The sequence below is a fragment of the Cyanistes caeruleus genome, chromosome 1, assembly GCF_971803275.1.
Source record: "Cyanistes caeruleus chromosome 1, bCyaCae1.hap1.1, whole genome shotgun sequence".
NCBI classification, from domain to species: domain Eukaryota; kingdom Metazoa; phylum Chordata; class Aves; order Passeriformes; family Paridae; genus Cyanistes; species Cyanistes caeruleus.
This window is the reverse complement of record NC_141701.1, coordinates 1,225,461-1,247,178: the sequence shown is the minus strand read 5'-3', so window position 1 is coordinate 1,247,178 and position 21,718 is coordinate 1,225,461. Positions and strand designations below refer to the sequence as shown.

Sequence of the window (21,718 nt, the reverse complement as noted above, 5' to 3'; positions counted from 1 at the left end):
AATTTTTTTGAATTTTTTTTGGATTTTTGGGGGCTTTTTTTAGGAATTTTTTGAGAATTTTTGGGGGACTTCTATGGAATTTTTCAAGGTTTTAGAAACTTTATGGGGTTTGGGGAAAATCAGAAAATTTTAGGAATATTTGGGGATTTTTTGGGAATTTTTTGGAATTTTGGGGGAATTTTATGGGAATTTTTTGGATTTTTTCTTTATTTTTTAGGATTTTTTTTGAATTTTTTTGGATTTTAATGAAATTTTCCAAAGTTTTAGAAACTTTACGGGATTTGGAAAGGGTTGGGAAACTTTAGAAATATTTGAGAATTTTTTGGGAATTTTTGGGATTTTTTGGGAATTTTTTTTGAATTTTTTCTGGATTTTTTATAATTTTGGGGGGGTTTTTTAGCAATTTTTTGGGAATTTTTGGGAATTTTTGGAATTTTTTTGGAATTTTTTTGAGATTTTTTTCTTTTTTTTTAAATTTTTTTTAATTTTTGGGGGTTTTTTCTAGGAATTTTTGGGGGGTTTTTTTAGGATTTTTTGGGAATTTTTGGGGGACTTCCATGGAATTTTTCAAGGTTTTAGAAACTTTATGGGATTTGGAAAAGATTGGAAAAATTTAGGAATATTTGAGGATTTTTTGGGAATTTTTTTTGGATTTTGGGAGGATTTTTGTGGAATTTTTAATGGAATTTTTAAAATTCTTCCATATTTTTTTGTATTTTTTCAAGGAATTTTTTATGATTTCTTTTTTATTTTTATGGAATTTTTCAAGGTTTTAGAAACTTTTTGAGGTTTGGGAAAAATCAGAAAATTTTAGGAATAATTGGGGATTTTTGGGGAATTTTGGGGAATTTTTTGGGTATTTTTTGGGAGTTTCTTGAGAATTTTTGGGAATTTTGGGGGATTTTTTTTTAAATTTATTGGGGAATTTTTTGGGATTTTTTTTAATTTATTGGAGAATTTTTGGGGAATTTTTTTGGAATTTATTGGGAATTTTTTGGGAATTTTTTATTTTTTTGGGAATTTTTTGGGAATTTTTTCATCTTTTTTAAGGAATTTTTCTTGAATTTTTGGGGGATTTTTTGGAATTTTTGGGGGATTTTTTTAGTTTTTTAGAGTTTATAGAATATTTAGGAAGAATAGAGAAGAGTTGGGAAAATTCAGGAATATTTGGGAATATTTTAGAATTTTGGGGGATTTTTTGGGAATTTTATTTGAATTTTGAACAATTTTTTTGGAATTTTTTTGTGATTTTTTTTTTTGATTTTTGGGAGATTTTGGGGGATTTTTTTAAAAATTTTTTTAGAATTTTCTTTGAATTTTTGGAATTTTTTTAATGGCAATTTTCAAAATGTCCCAAAATTTCCAAAAAAATTACAAAAAAAAATTTAAAAAATCTTTTAGAAAAATGATAAAAAAATATAAAAAATTCCCAAATGCTTCCCCCAAAAAATTCCCAAAAAATGAAGTTAAAAATCCCAGAAAATTCAAAAAATATTCACAAAAAAATCCCAATAAAATTCCCAAATACTTCCCAAAAAAAATTCCAAAAAATGAAATGAAAAATTCCAAAAAAATTCCCAAAAAAATTCCCAAACTTTCCCAAACCTCTCCCAATAAAATTCCCAAAAATTCCTTAAAAAATCCCTAAAATCAAATGAAAAATTGAAAAAAATCCCAAGAAAATTCCCCCAAAAATTCTAAAAATTCCAAAAACTTCCTAAAAAATTCCCAAACACTTCCCAAAAAAATTCCAAAATATTAAAGAAGAAAATTTTTTAAAAATCCAGAAAAAAAATCCTAAAAAGTTCCAAAAAATTAAACAAAAAACCCAAAAATATATAAAAAAATTCTAATAAAATTCCCAAAAAGTTCCAAAGATTAAACAAAAAAAATTTTTTAAAAAATCTAAAAAAACTCCCAAAAAAATTCCCAAACTTTCCCAAATCTCTCCCAATAAAATTCCTGAAAATTACATTAAAAAAATCCCAAAAATTGAATGAAAAATTGAAAAAAAATCCCAAGAAAATTCCCCCAAAAATAAAAAAAATTCCAAAAATATTCCAATAAAATTCCAATAAAATTCCCAAACACTTACCAAAAAATATAAAAACAAATTAAATAAAAAAATTCAAAAAAATGCCAGAAAAATTAAAAAAGTCCCAAAAAGTTCCAAAAAATTAAACAAAAAATTCCAAAAACATATAAAAAATTTCTAATAAAATTCTAAAAAAATCCTAAAAAAAATAAACAAAAATTTTTTAAAAAATCTAAAAAAAATTCCAAAAAAAATTCCCAAATTTTCCCAAATCTCTCTCAATAAAATTCCTGAAAATTACATTAAAAAAATCCCAAAAATCAAATGAAAAATTGAAAAAAAATCCCAAGAAAATTCCCTTAAAAATTCTAAAAATTCCAAAAATATTCCAATAAAATTCCCAAAAACTTACCAAAAAATATAAAAGAAAATTAAATAAAAAAATTCAAAAAAATGCCAGAAAAATAAAAAAAAATCCCAAAAAGTTCCAAAAAGTTAAACAAAAAATCCAAAAACATATAAAAAATTTCTAATAAAATTCTAAAAAAATCCTAAAAAAAATAAACAAAAATTTTTTAAAAAATCTAAAAAAAATTCCAAAAAAAATTCCCAAATTTTCCCAAATCTCTCTCAATAAAATTCCCAAATATTACATCAAAAAATCCCAAAAATCAAATGAAAAATTGAAAAAAAATCCCAAGAAAATTCCCCCCAAAACCAAAAAAAAATTTCGAAAAAATTTCAAAAAAATTACAAAAAAATTACAAAAAAATTACAAAAAAATTAAACAAAAAATTTTAAAAAAACCAGAAAAATATACAAAAAAAACCTACAAAAAATTACAAAGAAATTCCCAAATTTTCCCAAACCTTTCCCAAAAAAATTCCATGAAAAAATCCCAAAAATCAAATGAAAAATTCAAAAAAAAATCCAAAAAAAATCCCCCAAAATTCCCAAACTTTCCCAAAACCTCTCCATAAATTTTCCCCGTCGCTCTCCGAGCCGTTCCCGGAATTCCCCGATCCCAGAATTCCCGGATCCCGCCTTTTCCCGGGTTTTTTTTTGGGAATGGTTACCGAAGCAGAGCGTGCATTTCATGGAATCCGCCCGGGCCATTCCCAGCATGGGCAGCAGCGTCCCCAGGATGGAATTCAGGAACGGAACCATCCCGAAAACTTGGGAAAAAAAACGGGAAAAGGTCATGGCAAAATATTCCCGGTGGAATTCTGCCTCCGATTCCCAAAAATCCGGCCCAAGTTCCCGGGATTCTGCCTTCAATTCCCAGAATTTCAGCTCAAATTCCCAAAATTCCAGCCTCAATCCCAAAAATCCGGCCCAAATTCCCGGAATTCTGCCTTCAATTCCCAAAAATCCGGCCCAAATTCCTGGAATTCTGCCTTCAATTCCCAGGATTTCAGCCCAAATTCCCAAAATTCCAGCTCAAATTCCCAGAATTTCAACCCCAATCCCAATTCCAGCCCAAATTCCCAGAATTCCAGCTCAAATTCCCAGAATTCGAGCCCAAATTCCTGGAATTCCAACCCAAATTCCCAGAATTTCAGCCTCAATCCCAAAATTCCAGCCCAAATTCCAGGAATTCCAACCCAAATTCCCGGAATTTCAACCCCAATCCCAAATCCAGCTCAAATTCCTGAAATTCTGACCCAAATTCCCAGAATTCCAGCCCAAATTCCCAGAATTCCAGCCTCAATCCCAAAATTCTGGTCCCAATCCCAAATCCAGCCAGAATTCCCAAAATTCCAGCCAAAATTCCTGGAATCCCAGCCCAAATTCCCAGAATTTCAGCCCAAATTCCTGAAATTCCAGCCCAAATTCCCAGAATTCTGGCTCCAATTCCAGAATTCCAGCCCAAATTCCCAAAATTCCAGCCCAAATTCCTGAAATTCCAGCTGAAATTCCCAAAATTCCAACCACGATTCTCAAAATTCCAGCCCAAATTCCCAGAATTCCAGCCCAAATTCCCAGAATTTCAGCCTCAATCCCAAAATTCTGGTCCCAATCCCAAATCCAGCCAGAATTCCCAAAATTCCAGCCAAAATTCCTGGAATTCCAATCCAAATTTCCAGAATTTCAGCCCAAATTCCTGAAATTCCAGCCCAAATTCCCAGAATTTCAACTCAAATCCCAAATCCAGCCTGAATTCCTGAAATTCTGACCCAAATTCCCAGAATTCCAGCCCAAATTCCCAAAATTCCAACCCAAATTCCCAGAATTTCAACCCCAATCCCAAATCCAGCTCAAATTCCTGAAATTCTGACCCAAATTCCCAAAATTCCAACCCGAATTCCCAAAATTCCATCCCCAATTCCCAGAATTCTGGCCCAAATTCCTGGAATTCCAACCCAAATTCCCGGAATTTTAACCCCAATCCCAAATCCAGCCTGAATTCCAGGAATTCCAGCCCAAATTCCCGGAATTTCAACCCCAATCCCAAATCCAGCCGAAATTCCTGAAATTCTGATCCAAATTCCCAAAATTCCAACCACAATTCCCAGAATTCCATCCCCAATTCCCAGAATTCTGGCCCGAATTCCAGGAATTCCAACCCAAATTCCCAGAATTTTAACCCCAATCCCAATTCCAGCCCAAATTCCTGAAATTCTGACCCAAATTCCCAAAATTCCAGCCCGAATTCCCAAAATTCCATCCCCAATTCCTGGAATTCCAGCTCTAATTCTTGGAATTTCAACCCAAATCCCCAGAATTTCAACCCCAATCCCAAATCCAGCTCAAATTCCCGAAATTCCGGCCCAAATTCCCAATATTCCAGCCCAAACTCCCAGAATTCCAACCCAAATTCCTGGAATTCCAACCCAAATTTCCAGAATTTCAACCCCAATCCCAAATCCAGCTCAAATTCCTGAAATTCTGGCCCAAATTCCAGAATTCTGGCCCCAATTCCCAAATTCCAACTCAAATTCCCAAAATTCCAACACCAATTCCCAGAATTTCAGACCAAATTCCCAAAATTCCAGCACAAATTCCCAGAATTCCGGCCAAAATTCCCAGAATTTCAGCTTTAATCCCAAAATTCCAGCCCAAATTCCTGAAATTCTGGCCCCGATTCCAGAATTCCAGCCCAAATTCCCAAAATTCCAACCCCAATTCCCAAAATTCCTGCCAAAATTCCCAACATTCCGGCCAAAATTCCCAGAATTCCAGCCTTAATCCCAAAATTCCAGCCCAAACTCCCAGAGTTTCAGCCTCAATCCCAAAATTCCAGCCCAAATTCCCAAAATTCCAACCTCAATTCCCGGAATTCTGACCCCAATTCCCGGAATTCCGGCCCCAATTCCGGCCCCATTGCTGAGCATTTCCTGGAATTCCCGAGGATTCTCAAGAACTTCCCGGAATTCCCAGGAATTTCCCAAGAATTCCCCGATATTCCCAAGAATTTCCCAGTATTTCCACAGAAATCCCAAGAATTCCCAAAAATTCCCCAAGAATTCCCCAGAATTCCTCACAAATTCCCCAGAATTCCCAAAAATTTCCCAATATTCCCACGAATTTCCTGTGAATTCTCCCATAATTCCCAAGAATTCCCAAGAATTCTCAATATTCCCAACAGTCCCACAAAATTCCCAAGAATTCCCAAAAATTCCCAAAAAAATCCCAAAAAAATCCCCAATATTCCCCAGAATTCCACCAGAATTCCCAAAAATTCCCCTGAATTCCTGGAATTCCCCCAGACTTCCCAGAATTCCCTCAGAATTCCCCCAGAATTCCCAAAAAAACCCCCCAAAATATCCCAAAAAATCCCCAAAATTCCCAGAATTCCCCCAGAATTCCCAGAATCCCCCAGAATTCCAAAAAAAATCCCCAAAAGATCCCCCCCAAATCCCCAGAATTCCCAAAATTCCCAGAATCCCCTCAAAATTCCCCCAGAATCCCCCAGAATTCCCCCAGAAATCCCCAAAAAAAACCCCAAAAAAATCCCAAAAAAATCCCTCCAAAAAGTCCCCAAAATTCCCAGAATTCCCCCAGAATTCCCAAAAAAATCCCCCAAAATATCCCAAGAAAATTCCCCAAAATTCCCAGAATCCCCTCAGAATTCCCCCAGAATCCCCCAGAATTCCCAGAGTTCCCCCAAAATTCCCAGAATCCCCCCAGAATTCCCCAGAATTCCCAGAATTCCCCAGAATTCCCAGAATTCCCCCAGAATTCCCAGAATCCCTCAGAATTCCCCCAGAATTCCCCCAGAATTCCCAAAAAAATCCCCCAAAAAATCCCCAAAATTCCCAGAATTCCCCCAGAATCCCCAGAATTCCCAGAATTCCCAGAATTCCCCCAGAATTCCCCCTGAATTCTCAGAATTCCCAGAATTCCCCCAGAATTCCCAAAAAAATCAAAAAAAAATCCCCAAAAATTCCCAAAATTCCCAGAATCCTTTCAGAATTCCCCCAGAATCCCGGGAATCCCCCCAGAATCCCCCAGAATTCCCAGAATTCCCCCAGAATTTCCAAAAAAAACCCCAAAAAAATCCCAAAAAAATCCCAAAAAATTTCCCAAAATTCTCAGAATCCCCCCAGAATTCCCCCAGCATCCCCCAGAATTCCCAGAATCCCCAGAATTCCCCCAGAATTCCCAGAATTCCCCCAGAATTCCCCCAGAATCCCCCCAGAATTCCCAGAATCCCCCCAGAATTCCCCAGAATTCCCAGAATCCCCCCAGAATTCCAAGAATCCCTCAGAATTCCCCCAGCATCCCCCAGAATTCCCAGAATCCCCAGAATCCCCCAGAATTCCCAGAATCCCCCCAGAATTCCCAGAATCCCTCAGAATTCCCCCAGAATCCCCCCAGAATTCCCAGAATCCCTCAGAATTCCCCCAGAATTCCCCCTGAATTCCCCAGAATTCCCAAAATTCCCTCAGAATTCCCCCAGAATTCCCCAGAATTCCCCCAGAATTCCAAAAAAAAATCCCAAAAAAATCCAAAAAAAATTATCAAAATTCCCAGAATCCCCTCAGAATTCCCCCAGAATCCCCCAGAATTCCCCCAGAATTCCCCAGAATTCCCAGAATTCCCCCAGAATTCCCAAAACAATCCCAAAAAAATCCAAAAAAATTCCCAAAATTCCCGGAATCCCCCCAGAATCCCCCCAGAATTCCCCAGAATTCCCCCAGAATTCCCCCAGAATTCCTCCAGAATTCCCAGAATTCCCCTAGAATTCCCAAAAAAATCCCAAAAAAATCCAAAAAAAATTATCAAAATTACCAGAATCCCCTCAGAATTCCCAGAATTCCCCCAGAATTCCCCCAGAATTCCCGAAAAAAACCCAAAAAAATCCCCAAAAAAATCCTCCAAATCCCCAGAATTCCCAGAATCCCCTCAGAATTCCCCCAGAATCCCCCAGAATTCCCAGAATTCCCCCAGAATTCCCAAAAAAATCCCAGAAAAATCCCCCAAAAATTCCCAAAATTCCCAGAATCCCCCCAGAATTCCCCCAGAATTCCCAGAATTCCCAGAATTCCCCTGGAATTCCCAAAAAAATCCCAAAAAAATCCCCAAAAAATTCCCAAAATTCCCAGAATTCCCAGAATTCCCCCAGAATCCCCCAGAATTCCCAAAAAAATCCCCAAAAAATAAAAAAAAATTATCAAAATTACCAGAATCCCCTCAGAATTCCCCAGAATTCCCCCAGAATCCCCCAGAATTCCCAGAATTCCCCCAGAATCCCCCAGAATTCCCAGAATTTCCCCAGAATTCCCAAAAAAACCCCCCCAAAAATCCCAAGAAAATTCCCCAAAATTCCCAGAATCCCCTCAGAATTCCCCCAGAATTCCCCAGAATTCCCCCAGAATTTCCAAAAAAAACCCCAAAAAAATCCCCAAAAAATTCCCAAAATTCCCAGAATCCCCCCAGAATCCCCCAGAATTCCCAGAATTCCCAGAATTTCCCAGAATTCCTCCAGAATTCCCAGAATTCCCCCAGAATTCCCCCAGAATTCCCAGAATTCCCCTAGAATTCCAAAAAAAATCCAAAAAAAATCCAAAAAAAATTATCAAAATTACCAGAATCCCCTCAGAATTCCCCCAGAATTCCCAGAATTCCCAGAATTCCCCCGGAATTCCCCAAAAAATCCCAAAAAAATCCCCCAAAAATTCCCAAAATTCCCAGAATTCCCAGAATTCCCCCAAAATTCCCAAAAAAATCCCCAAAAAATAAAAAAAAATTAACAAAGTTACCAGAATCCCCTCAGAATTCCCCAGAATTCCCAGAATTCCCAGAATTTCCCAGAATTCCTCCAGAATTCCCAGAATTCCCCCAGAATTCCCCCAGAATTCCCCAAAAAATCCCAAAAAAATTCCAGAAAAATTCCCAGAATCCCCTCAGAATTCCCCCAGAATTCCCAGAATCCCCCAAAATTCCCAGAATTCCCCCAGAATCCCGGGAATTCCGGGAATCCCGGGAATCCCGGCTGACCGTTGGCCGCGGCGAGGTTCCCGAAGGTTCGGAGCACGGCGGGATGGGGCAGAATTCCCGGCTGGAATTTTCCCAGCACCTCTTCCATGACTTTATTCAGGAATTTCTTCCCGAGCTCCACCAGGACCTGGCTGGCGGCTTCCTGCCATTCCCAGATTTCCTCCTGCAAAATCCCGGGAATTTCGCTTCCGAGCGGGAATTCCGGATGGAAAATCCCCAGCGGGAAAAAACTCGGAAATTCCCATAAATTCCCACAAAAATTCCCGTAAAAATCCCCCCAAATTCCTTAAAATTCCCATAAAAATTCCCATAAAATTCTTTAAAATTCCCATAAAAATTCCCATAAAAATTCCTAAAATCCACCAAAACTTTCCCATAAAAATTCCTATAAAATTCCCCCAAATTCCTAAAAATTCCCATAAAAATTCCCATAAAATTCCCATATAATTCCTTAAAATTCCCATGAAAATTCCCATAAAAATTCCTGAAAAAATTCCCATAAAAATTCCCATAAAAATTCCCAAAAAATTCCCATAAAAATTCCCATAAAATTCCCCCAAATTCCTTAAAATTTCCATAAAAATTCCCAAAAAAATTCCCATAAAATTCCCATATAATTCCTTAAAATTCCCATAAAAATTCCCATAAAATTCCCATAAAATTCCCATAAAATTCCCATAAAACTCCTTGAAATTCCCATAAAAATTCCCATAAAATTCCCATAAAATTCCCATAAAATTCCCCCAAATTCCTTAAAATTCCCATAAAAATTCCTGTAAAAATTCCTAAAATCCACCAAAACTTTCCCATAAAAATTTCTATAAAATTACCCCAAATTCCTAAAAATTCTCATAAAAATTCCCATAAAAATTCCCACAAAAATTCCCATAAAAATTCCCGTAAAAATTCCCAAAAATTCCCGTGAAAATTCCCATAAAATCCCCCAAAATTCCTTAAAATTCCCATAAAAAGTCTCATAAAAATTCCCATAAAAATTCCCATAAAATTCCCATAAAAATTCCCATAAAAATTCCTAAAATCCACCAAAACTTTCCCACAAAAATTCCCGTAAAAATTCCCATAAAATCCCCCCAAATCCCTTAAAATGCCCATAGTAATTCCCATAAAAATTCCCATAAAAATTCCCGTAAATCCACCAAAGCTTTCCCAAAAAATTCCCAAAAAATCCCCCCAAATTCCCCAGAAATTCCCATAAAAAATCCCCAAAATTCCTTAAAATTCCCATAAAAATTCCTATAAAAATTCCCATAAAATTCCAATAAAAATTCCTGAAAAAATTCCCCAAAATTCCCATAAAAATTCCCCAAAATTCCTTAAAATTCCCAAAGAAATTCCAATAAAAATTACCCAAAATTCCCATAGAAATTCCCATAAAAATCCCCCAAAATACCCATAAAAATTCCCAAAATCCACCAAAACTTTCCCATAAAAATTCCCGTAAAAATTCCCATAAAAATTCCCGTAAAAGTCCCCCCAAATTCCTTAAAATTCCTATAAAAATTCCCATAAAATTCTTTAAAATTCCCATAAAAATTCCCATAAAATTCCCCCAAATTCCTTAAAATTCCCATAAAAATTCCCGTAAAAATTCCCATAAAAGTTCCCCAAAATTCCTTAAAATTCCCATAAAAATTCCCCAAAATTCCCATAAAAATTCCTCAAAATTCCCATAAAAATTCCCATAAAAACTCCCATAAAAATTCCCCCAAATTCCTTCAAATTCCCATAAAAATTCCCAAAAAAATCCCCCAAAATTCCCCAAAAATCCAAAACAATCCCAAAAAATCCCCAAAAAACCCCCCGAAAAAATCCCCAAGAATTCCCAAAAAAATCCCCAAAAAATTCCCCCAAATTCCCCAAAATTCCCCCAAATATCCCAAAATTTCCCAAAAATTCCCAAAAATTCTCAAAAATTCCCCAAAAATCCCCAAAAATTCCCAAAAGATCCAAAACAATCCAAAAAAATCCCAAAAAATTCCTAAAAAAATTCCAAAAAAATCCCCCCAAAATCCAAAAAGATTCCCAAAAATTCCACAAAAATTAAAAAAAATCCCCCAAAAATCCCAAAAAATTCCTGAAAAAATTCCCCCAAATTCCCCAAAATGACCCCAAATACCCCAAAATTTCCCAAAGAATTCCAAAAAATATCCCCAAAAAATTCCCCCCAAATTCAAAGCAATCCAAAAATTCCCAAAAAATCCCAAAAAAATTCCCCAAAAATCCAAAACAATCCCAAAAAATCCCCAAAAAACCCCCCCAAAAAATCCCCAAAAATTCCCCCAAATTCCCCCAAAATTCCCAAAAAATTTCCCAAAAAATTCCCCAAAATTCCCAAAAATTCCCCAAAAAATCCCCAAAAAATTCCCCCAAATTCCCCCAAAATTCCCAAAAAATTTCCCAAAAAATTCCCTAAAATTCCCAAAAATTCCCCAAAAAATCCCCAAAAATTCCCCAAAAAATCCCAAAAAAATTCCCCCAAATTCCCCAAAATTACCCCAAAATTCCCAAAAAATTTCCCAAAAAATTCCCCAAAATTCCCAAAAATTCCCCCAAAAATTCCCAAAAATTCCCGAAAATTCCCCCAAAAAATCCCCAAAAAATCCCCCCAAAATTCCCCAAAAATCCAAAACAACCCCAAAAAATCCCCAAAAAATTCCCCAAAAATTCCCCCAAATCCCCCAAACTCCCCCCGGAATTCCAGGAATTTCTGGGAATTCCCGGGAATTCCCTGTCCCACCTTGGCTCGGGTCATCTCGCGAGCGGCCAAAGCGGCGGCGGCGGCGGCCGAGCCCTTCCCGAGATCCCGGAGGTGGCTCCGGATAACGGAACCCATGGAAAACAGGATCAGGGCCCGGAATGGGAACGGCAGCTGGGAAAAACGGGAATGGAGAGAGAAATCTGGGAATTCTGGGAATTCTGGGAATGGCTCCGGATAACGGAACCCATGGAAAACAGGATCAGGGCCCGGAACGGGAACGGCAGCTGGGAATGGAGAGAGAAATCCGGGAATTCTGGGAATTCTGGGAATTCTGGGAATGGCTCCGGGTAACGGAACCCATGGAAAACAGGATCAGGGCCCGGAACGGGAACGGCAGCTGGGAATGGAGAGAGAAATCCGGGAATTCTGGGAATTCTGGGAATTCTGGGAATTCTGGGAATGGCTCCGGATAACGGAACCCATGGAAAACAGGATCAGGGCCCGGAACGGGAACGGCAGCTGGGAATGGAGAGAGAAATCCGGGAATTCTGGGGAAATCTGGGAATTCTGGGAATTCTGGGGGAAATCTGGGAATTCTGGGAATTCTGGGAATTCTGGGGGAAATCTGGGAATTCTGGGAATTCTGGGGGAATTCTGGGGGAAATTTGGGGGGGAAATTCTGGAATTCTGGGAAAAACATAGGAAAATCTGGGAATTCTGGGGGAAATCTGGGAAATCTGGGAATTCCCAGGAAATTCCCATCCCCAAACCCTTCCCAACCCCCAGAAATTCCCAAAACCCCCCCAGAACTCCAGGAATTCCCATCCCCAAACCCTTCCCAACCTCCAGGAATTCCCAACCCTCCCAGAACTCTGGGAATTCCCGGAATTCCGGTGGAATTCCCATCTCCAAACCCTTCCCAACCCCCAGGAATTCCAGAACCCTCCCAGAACTCCAGGAATTCCCGGAATTCCCACAAAATTCCCATCCCCAAACCCTTCCCAACCCCCAGGAGTTCCCAGAATTCCCAGGAAATTCCCATCCCCAAACCCTTCCCAACCCCCAGGAATTCCCAAACCCCCCCAGAACTCCGGGAATTCCCGGAATTTCCATCCCCAAACCCTCCCAGAACTCCGGGAATTCCCGGAATTCCGGTGGAATTCCCATCTCCAAACCCTTCCCAACCCCCAGGAATTCCAGAACCCCCCCAGAACTCCGGGAATTCCCGGAATTCCCAGGAAATTCCCATCCCCAACCCTTTCCCAACCCCCAGGAATTCCCAACTCTTCCAGAACTCCGGGAGTTCCCAGAATTCCCAGGAAATTCCCATCCCCAAACCCTTCCCAACCTCCAGGAATTCCCAACCCTCCCAGAACTCCAGGAATTCCCGGAATTCCGGTGGAATTCCCATCCCCAAACCCTTCCCAACCCCCAGGAATTCCCAACCCTCCCAGAACTCCAGGAATTCCCGGAATTCCCAGGAAATTCCCATCCCCAAACCCTTCCCAACCCCCAGGAATTCCCAACCCTCCCAGAACTCCAGGAATTCCCGGAATTCCGGTGGAATTCCCATCCCCAAACCCTTCCCAACCCCCAGGAATTCCCAAACCCCCCCAGAACTCTGGGAATTCTTGGGATTCCGGCGGAATTCCCATCCCCAAACCCTCCCAGAACTCCGGGAATTCCCAGAATTCCCATCCCCAAACCCTCCCAGAACTCCGGGAATTCCCAGAATTTCCATTCCCAAACCCCCTCAGAACTTTGGGAATTCCCGGAATTCCGGCGGAATTCCCGACCTTCTCGTGCTGCCGCAGGTACTCCCCGCAGCATTCCAGCATTTCCTCGGGATCGGCGTTTCCCAGGGAACTCAGGGAATTCCGGATCTGCTCCTGCACCTCGGGATCTTTATCCGTGCTCGCGTCCATCAGCGTCGTCGCCAGCCCTGGAACGTTCCACAATTCCCAGGAATTTCAACTCCCGGAATTTTCCCGCTTTTTCCTCAATTTTCCCCTTTTTTTCCCCAATTTTTTTCCTTCTTTTTCCCTTTTTTCCCCTCCTTTTTTCCCTTTTTTTTCCTCCTTTTTTCCCCAATTTTTTCCTCCTTTTTCCCTTTTTTTTCCTCCTTTTTCCACCTTTTTTCCCCAAATTTTTCCTCCTTTTTTCCTATTTTTTCCTCCTTTTTTCCTTTTTTTTCCTCCTTCTTTTTCCCTTTTTTCCCCAATTTTTTCCATCTTCTTTCCTCCTTTTTTTCCCTCTTCTTTTACCAATTCTTTTCCTCCTTTTTTCCTTTTTCTTTCCCCTCCTTCTTTCCTTTTTTTCCCCCATTTTCCCTGATTTTTCCTCCTTTTTTTCCCAAATTTTTCCTTTTTTCCCCGATTTTTTCCTCCTTTTTTTCCTCCTTTTTTCCTTATTTTTCTCCTTTTTTCCTTATTTTTCCCTCCTTTTTTTTCCCCTTTTTTCCCCAATTTTTTCCCCCTTTTTCCCTTTTTTCCTCCTTTTTCCATCTTTTTTTCTCCTTTTTTTTCCCTTTTTCCCTCTTTTTTTTCCAGTTTTTTTCCCCAAATTTTTCCTTTTTTTTCCCCTTTTTTCCCTGATTTTTCCTCTTTTTTCCATCTTTTTTCCTCCTTTTTTCCTTTTTTTTCCCTTTTTTCCCCAATTTTTTCCCCCTTTTTCCCTTTTTTCCCCTCCTTTTCCCCTCCTTTTTCCTCCTTTTTTTCCACTTTTTCCCTCTTTTTTTTCCAATTTTTTCCTCCTTTTTTCCTTTTTTTTCCCTTTTTCCCTGATTTTTCCTCCCTTTTTCCTTTTTTTTCCATTTTTCCCCAGATTTTTCCTCCTTTTTTCCTTTTTTTTCCTCCTTTTTTCCTTTTTTTCCCTTTTTTCCCCAATTTTTTCCCCCTTTTTCCCTTTTTTCCCCTCCTTTTTCCATCTTTTTTCCTCCTTTTTTTCCCTTTTTCCCTCTTTTTTTTCTAATTTTTTTCCCCAAATTTTTCCTTTTTTTCCCACTTTTTTCCCTGATTTTTCCTCCCTTTTTCCTTTTTTTTCCCTTTTTTCCCTGATTTTTCCTCCTTTTCTTCCCAATTTTTTCCATTTTTCCCAGATTTTTCCTCCTTTTTCCATCTTTTTTCCTCCTTTTTTCCTTTTTTTTCCCTTTTTTCCCCAATTTTTTCCCCCTTTTTCCCTTTTTTTCCCTCCTTTTTCCATCTTTTTTCCTCCTTTTTTTCCCCTTTTTCCCACTTTTTTTTCCAATTTTTTCCTCCTTTTTGCCTTTTTTTTCCCTTTTTCCCTGATTTTTCCTCCTTTTTTCCCCAATTTTTTCCTCCCTTTTTCCTTTTTTTTCCCTTTTTTCCCCAATTTTTTCCCCCTTTTTTCCCCTCCTTTTTCCATACTTTTTTCCTCCTTTTTTCCTTCTTTTTTTTTTCCTTTTTTCCCTTTTTCCCTCTTTTTTCCCCAATTTTTTCCTCCTTTTTTCCCCAACTTTTTCCTTTTTTTCCCTCATTTTTTCCATCTTTTTTCCTCCTTTTTTTCCCCTTTTTTCTTCCTATTTTCCCATTTTTCCCCCCATTTTTCCCATTTTTTCCCCATTTTTCCATCCCATTTCCCCCATTATTCCCCATTTTTCCCCATTTCCCCCCATATTTTCCCATTTTTCCATTACATTTTTCCCCTCATTTTTCCTCCTTTTTTCCCTGTTTTTCCCACATTTTTCCTCCTTTTCCATTTTTTCCCATTTTCCCTCCATTTTCCCCCATTATTCCCCATTTTTCCCCATTTTTCCCCCATTTTTCCCATTTTTTTTGCTTTTTTTTCCCGTTTTTCCCATTTTCCCATCCCATTTTCCCATCCCATTTCCCCCCATTTTTCCCCATTTTTTCCTATTTTCCCCCATTTTTCCCCATTATTCCCCATTTTCCCCCCCATTTTTCCCATTTTTTCCCCAATTTTTCGCATTTTTTGCCATTTTTTCCCCATTTTTCCATCCCATTTTCCCCCATTTTTTCCCCATTTTTTCTCATTATTCCCCATTATTCCACATTTTTCCCCATCCCATTATTCCCCATTTTTCCCCATTTTTCCCCATTTTTTCCCATTTTTTCCCACTTTCCCCCCATTTTTCCTTCCCATTTTACCCATTTTTCCCCATTATTTCCCATTTTCCCCCCATTTTTTCCCATTTTTCCCCATTTTTTCCCCATTTTTCCCATTTTCCCCATTTTCCCCATTTCCCCATCCCATTTTCCCCCCATTTTTCCATCCCCTTTTTCCCCATTTTTCCCCGTTTTCCCCCATTTTTTCCCTTTTTTTCCCATTTTTCCCATTTTCCCATCCCATTTCCCCCCATTTTTCCCCCATTTTCCCCATTTTTCCCCCATTTTCCCCATTTTTTCCCCATTTCCCCCCTTTTTTCCCCATTTTTTCCCCATTATTCCCCATTTTCCCCCTATTTTTTCCCATTTTTCCCCCTTTTTCCCCCATTTTTCCCCATTTCCCCCCATTTTTTCCCCATTTTTTCCCCATTTTTCCCATTTCCCCCCATTTTTTCCCCATTTCCCCCATTTTCCCATCCCATTTTTCCCATTTTTCCCATTTTTCCCCCTTTTCCCGTCCCTTTCCCGCGTTTCCCGGGATTTCCCTCACTCCGGATCCGCGATTCCATCATGCTCCGCGTCCCCGGCTTTCCCGGGAGAACGAGCTCGGAATTCCTGGGAAAACAGAAAGGGAATTCCGGGAAAAAAAATGGGAATGGGGCAGAGGAGCCCGGGGGGAATTCCGGGAATTCAATGGGAATTCTGGGAAAAACCGGGAATGGGGCAGAGCCCGGGGGGAATTCTGGGAATTCAATGGGAATTTAATGGGAATTTAATGGGAATTTAATGGGAATTTAATGGGAATTCAATGGGAATTTAATGGGAATTTAATGGGAATTCAATGGGAATTTAATGGGAATTCCGGGAATTTAATGGGAATTTAATGGGAATTCAATGGGAATTCCGGGAAAAAACCGGGAATGGGGCTGAGCTGGGGGAATTCAATGGGAATTTAATGGGAATTTAATGGGAATTCAATGGGAATTTAATGGGAATTTAATGGGAATTTATTGGGAATTTAATGGGAATTCAATGGGAATTTAATGGGAATTCCGGGAATTCAATGGGAATTCCGGGAAAAACCGGGAATGGGGCAGAGGAGCCCGGGGGGATTCCGGGAATTCAATGGGAATTTAATGGGAATTTAATGGGAATTCAATGGGAATTTAATGGGAATTTAATGGGAATTCAATGGGAATTTAATGGGAATTTAATGGGAATTTAATGGGAATTTAATGGGAATTCAATGGGAATTTAATGGGAATTCCGGGAATTTAATGGGAATTTAATGGGAATTTAAAGGGAATTCTGGGAATTTAATGGGAATTCAATGGGAATTTAATGGGAATTCAATGGGAATTTAATGGGAATTTAATGGGAATTTAATGGGAATTCAATGGGAATTCAATGGGAATTCAATGGGAATTTATTGGGAATTCAATGGGAATTCAATGGGAATATTTTGGAATTCCATGGGAATTCTGGGAATTTAATGAGCATTGTGGGAATTTAGGGAGAATTCTGGGAATTCAATGGGAATTTAATGGGAATTTAATGGGAATTTAATGGGAATTCCGGGAATTTAATGGGAATATTTGGGATTTAAGGAGAATATCTGGGAATGAAATGGGAATTTGGGGAATTTAATGGGAATATTTGGGAATTAAATTGGAATTTAATGGGAATTCTGGGAATTTAATGGGAATATTTGGGAATTCCATGGGAATATTTGGGAACGAAATGGGAATTTTGGGAATTCAATGGGAATATTTGGAATTCAATGGGAATTTTGGGAATTCAATGAGAATTCTCTGCTCCAGGGGCAGGAATTCCATGGGAATTTGGGGAATTTAATGGGAATTTGATGGGAATTCGATGGGAATTCTGGGAATTCAATGGGAATTTCGGGAATTCGATGGGAATTTAATGGGAATATTTGGGGATTTAATGGGAATTCTCTGCTCTGGGGGGGAATTTAATGGGAATTCTTGGAATTTAATGGGAATTCTGGGAATTTAATGGGAATTCAAGGGGAATTGTCTGCTCCAGGGGCAGGAATTCCATGGGAATTTTGGGAATTTAATGGGAATTTGATGGGAATTTGATATGAATTTTGGGAATTTAATGATAATTTAATGGGAATTCTGGGAATTTAATGGGAATTTCAGGAATTCTCTGCTCCAGGGGCAGGAATTCCATGGGAATTTAATGGGAATTAAATGAGAATTTAATGGGAATTCGATGGGAATTCTGGGAATTCTGGGAATTCAATGGGAATTCTGGGAATTACATGGGAATTCTGGGAATTAAATGGGAATTTGATGGGAATACGATGGGAATTTTGGGAATTCGATGGGAATTCTGGGAATTACATGGGAATTTCGGGAATTCGATGGGAATTCTGGGAATTCAATGGGAATTCTGGGAATTTGATGGGAATTTTGGGAATTCGATGGGAATTCTGGGAATTACATGGGAATTTGAGGAATTCAATGGGAATTTCGGGAATTCAATGGGAATTCGATGGGTATTCGATGGGAATTCTGGGAATTAAATGGGAATTCTGGGAATTCTATGGGAATTCTCTGGGAATTCTATGGGAATTCTCTGCTCCAGGGGCAGGAATTCCATGCGAAATTAATGGGAATTCGATGGGAATTCTGGGAATTAAATGGGAATTCTGGGAATTCAATGGGAATTTGATGGGAATTACATGGGAATTCTGGGAATTCAATGGGAATTCTGGGAATTCAATGGGAATTCTGGGAATTACATGGGAATTTTGGGAATTCGATGGGAATTCTGGGAATTCAATGGGAATTCTGGGAATTACATGGGAATTTTGGGAATTCGATGGGAATTCTGGGAATTACATGGGAATTTTGGGAATTCGATGGGAATTTTGGGGATTCGATGGGAATTTTGGGAATTCGATGGGAATTTTGGGAATTCCATGGGAATTCTGGGAATTCCATGGGAATTTCGGGAATTCGATGGGAATTCTGGGAATTACATGGGAATTTTGGGAATTCGATGGGAATTCTGGGAATTAAATGGGAATTCTGGGAATTCGATGGGAATTCTGGGAATTACATGGGAATTTCAGGAATTCGATGGGAATTCTGGGAATTACATGGGAATTTTGGGAATTCGATGGGAATTCTGGGAATTACATGGGAATTTTGGGGATTCAATGGGAATTCTGGGAATTCGATGGGAATTTTGGGAATTCGATGGGAATTCTGGGAATTACATGGGAATTTTGGGAATTCGATGGGAATTCCGAGCTGGAATCAATCCAGGAATTCCAATCCCAGCGGGAAAAACTCGGGAATCTCCGGAGCTTCCATGGGGAGAATCCGTCTTTATCCGGGAGGGAACCGCCTCATCCCGGGATTCCTTCTTTTCCCAGAGACCCTGAAAGGCGGGAAAAAAACTCCGGGATCATTCCCAAAAAAAAAAATAAATCATTAAAAAAATTTCCCGGGAATGCGAATTCCCAGCCCCTCCCCCCCCTCTGGAATTCCGGCTCGGAATCCAAACCCGAGCTCCAGGGCCTTGTCCCAAATATTTGTCCCGAAAAAAAGAAGCCGAGGAGGGAGGGAAGGAATTTTCCAGGGCATGGGAAAAAAAAAACCCAAAAGAAAAAAACCGGGAAGGAGAAATTTTGGGATTGGGGAAAAAAATATAAAAAAAATAAAAAAAAAAAAATGGAATTTTTGGGGTTTTTTTTAGGGAAAATTCCATGCTGGGAATGACATTCCAGACTTTTCCAGGAGCTGCTTCCAAAGGAATTATTCCCTGTCCTTGTCTCGAGGGCATTCCCGGCTCCGCGAGCCGAGTTTGGGAATTTTGGGGAAAGATTCCAGAGGAAAATTGGGAATTTCCACCCCTCCCCCTCCCCAAAAACCTCGGGGGTTTTTCCCGATCCTTAAAAATTCCCGTTCCTTGCGCGGGGAGGGGTCTCGATCCTTCAAACTGCCGCTGCTGGGGGTTCCATCCCGAATTTTGGGGATTCCCGGTGGGAATTTTCCCTCCGGGAATGGGAAAAAAGGAGGGACAGGGAGGTCCTTGAGGGGGGGGGGAGGGGGGAGGTCCCGCCCAGGCCTCGGAAATTCCCGGGAATCTCCGGCAGCTCCCGCCGGGCCCCTTCTCCCTTCATCCTCCTCCTCCCGGATCCCAAATATTCCCGAATATTCCTGGATATTCCCAAATATTCCCGAATTTCCAAACCCCCCCCCCCCTTTCAACTCACCGGGACCCGCCCGGCGCCGCTTCCGGGTGCGGTGGCCACGCCCACTCTAAGCCACGCCCCCACCGGGGACGTCACTGTGGGGGCCACGCCCCTTCTGAGGGACGGCTATGCGAAGAGGCCACGCCTCCTCGCTCGCCGATTGGCTGAGAGTAAAGGGGCGGGGCGAGGGGGTGTCACGTGGTGTTGGCGCCCCCTGGCGGGGCGGGAAACGGTCCCGGGGTCCCCAAATTCCCAAAAATCCCTCCCAGTGTCCCCAAATCCCCCCCAATGTCCCCAAATTCAGCTCTGACGTCCCCAAATGTCCCCAAATTCTGCCTCAATGTCCCCAAACTCGGTTCTGGTGTCCCCAAATCCCCCCCAGTGTCCCCAAATTTGGCCCCGATGTCCTCAAATGTCCCCAAATTCAGCCCAAAATCCCCCTCAATGTCCCCAAATTCCCTCCCGGTGTCCCCAAATTCGGCCTCGATGTCCCCAAATCCCACCCAGTGTCCCCAAAATGCCCTCCCGGTGTCACCAAATTCAACTCCATTGTCCCCAAATGTCCCCAAATGTCCCCCAGTGTCCCCAAATGTCCCCCAATGTCCCCAAATTCGGCCTCAGTGTCCCCAAATCCTCCTCGATGTCCCCAAATGTCCCCCCCAATGTCCCCAAAATTCCCTCCTGGTGTCCCCAAATCCCCCTCGATGTCCCCAAATGTCCCTCAATGTCCCAAATCTCGATGGTCCCCAAATTTGGCCCCATTGTCCTCAAATCCCCCCCAGTGTCCCCAAACTCGGTTCTGGTGTCCCCAAATCCCCCCCAGTGTCCCCAAATTTGGCCACGATGTCCTCAAATGTCCCCAAATTCAGCCCAAAATCCCCCTCAATGTCCCCAAATTCCCTCCCGGTGTCCCCAAATTCGGCCTCGATGTCCCCAAATCCTCCTCGATGTCCCCAAATTCAACTCCATTGTCCCCCAATGTCCCCAAATGTCCCCAAATTCGGCCTCAATGTCCCCAAATCCTCCTCGATGGTCCCCAAATTTGGCCCCATTGTCCTCAAATCCCCCCCAGTGTCCCCAAACTCGATTCTGGTGTCTCCAAATCCCCCCCAGTGTCCCCAAATCCCCCTCGATGTCCCCAAATGTCCCCCCCAATGTCCCCAAAATTCCCTCCCGGTGTCCCCAAATCCCCCCCAATGTCCCCAAATGTCCTCCAATGTCCCCAAAATCTGCCCCATTGTCCCCAAATTCTGCCTCAGTGTCCCCAAATTCAGCTCTGAGGTCCCCAAATGTCCCCAAATTCTGCCTCGATGTCCCCAAACTCGGTTCTGGTGTCCCCAAATCCCCCCCAGTGTCCCCAAATGTCCCCCGATGTCCCCAGATTCTCGTCCAATGTCCGCAAAATCTGCCCCATTGTCCCCAAATTCTGCCTCAGTGTCCCCAAAATTCCCTCCCGGTGTCCCCAAATCCCCCCCAGTGTCCCCAAATTTGGCCCCGATGTCCCCAGATGCCCCCAAAATTCCCTCCTGGTGTCCCCAAATTCTGCCTCAGTGTCCCCAAATTCAGCTCTGAGGTCCCCAAATGTCCCCAAAATCCCCTCCTGGTGTCCCCAAATTCTGCCTCGATGTCCCCAAACTCGGTTCTGGTGTCCCCAAATTCCCTCCCGATGTCCCCAAATTCGGCCCAAATGTCCCCAAATGCCCTCCAGTGTCCCCAAAAGTCCCCAAATTCTGCCTCGATGTCCCCAAATGTCCCCAAACTCGGCTCAAAATTCCCCCCCGATGTCCCCAAATTCTGCCTCGATGTCCCCGAATTCGGTTTTGGTGTCCCCAAATCCCCTCCCAGTGTCCCCAAATTCCCCAAAATCCCCTCCCGGTGTCACCAAATTCAACTCCATTGTCCCCAGATCCCCCCCAATGTCCCCAAATTCAGCTCTGAGGTCCCCAAATTCTGCCTCAATGTCCCCAAATCCTCCCCGATATCCCCAAATCCCCCCCAATGTCCCCAAATCCCCCTCAAGGTCCCCAAATCCTCCCCAATATCCCCAAATGTCCCCCCAAATGTCCCCAAATCCCCCTCAATGTCCCCAAATCCTCCTCAGTGTCCCCAAATTTGGCCCCATTGTCCCCAAATCCCCTCCCAGTGTCCCCAAATCCTCCTCGATGTCCCCAAACTCGGCCCTGATGTCCCCAAATTCCCCT

The 21,718-nt window shown here is 41.2% G+C and overlaps 1 protein-coding gene across 5 annotated transcripts in view; it reads right to left on the bottom strand.

The window, feature by feature from the left end:
- MROH1 (maestro heat like repeat family member 1) overlaps positions 1 to 19,596 on the bottom strand; it is a 143,780-nt gene extending 124,184 nt beyond the window's left edge. For all 5 annotated transcript variants that reach the window (XM_086875842.1, XM_086875857.1, XM_086875845.1 and 2 more), the window contains exons 1-7: positions 19,539 to 19,596; positions 18,537 to 18,700; positions 15,834 to 15,898; positions 12,995 to 13,140; positions 11,238 to 11,369; positions 8,480 to 8,642; positions 3,112 to 3,210 (exon numbers count right to left, since the gene is read on the bottom strand). In XM_086875842.1, the coding sequence (XP_086731968.1) occupies positions 3,112 to 3,210; positions 8,480 to 8,642; positions 11,238 to 11,369; positions 12,995 to 13,140; positions 15,834 to 15,898; positions 18,537 to 18,538 (607 nt within the window). In that variant the 5' untranslated portion in view covers positions 18,539 to 18,700; positions 19,539 to 19,596. The remainder of the gene's footprint in view (positions 1 to 3,111; positions 3,211 to 8,479; positions 8,643 to 11,237; positions 11,370 to 12,994; positions 13,141 to 15,833; positions 15,899 to 18,536; positions 18,701 to 19,538) is intronic.
- Positions 19,597 to 21,718: the final 2,122 nt, after the last annotated feature.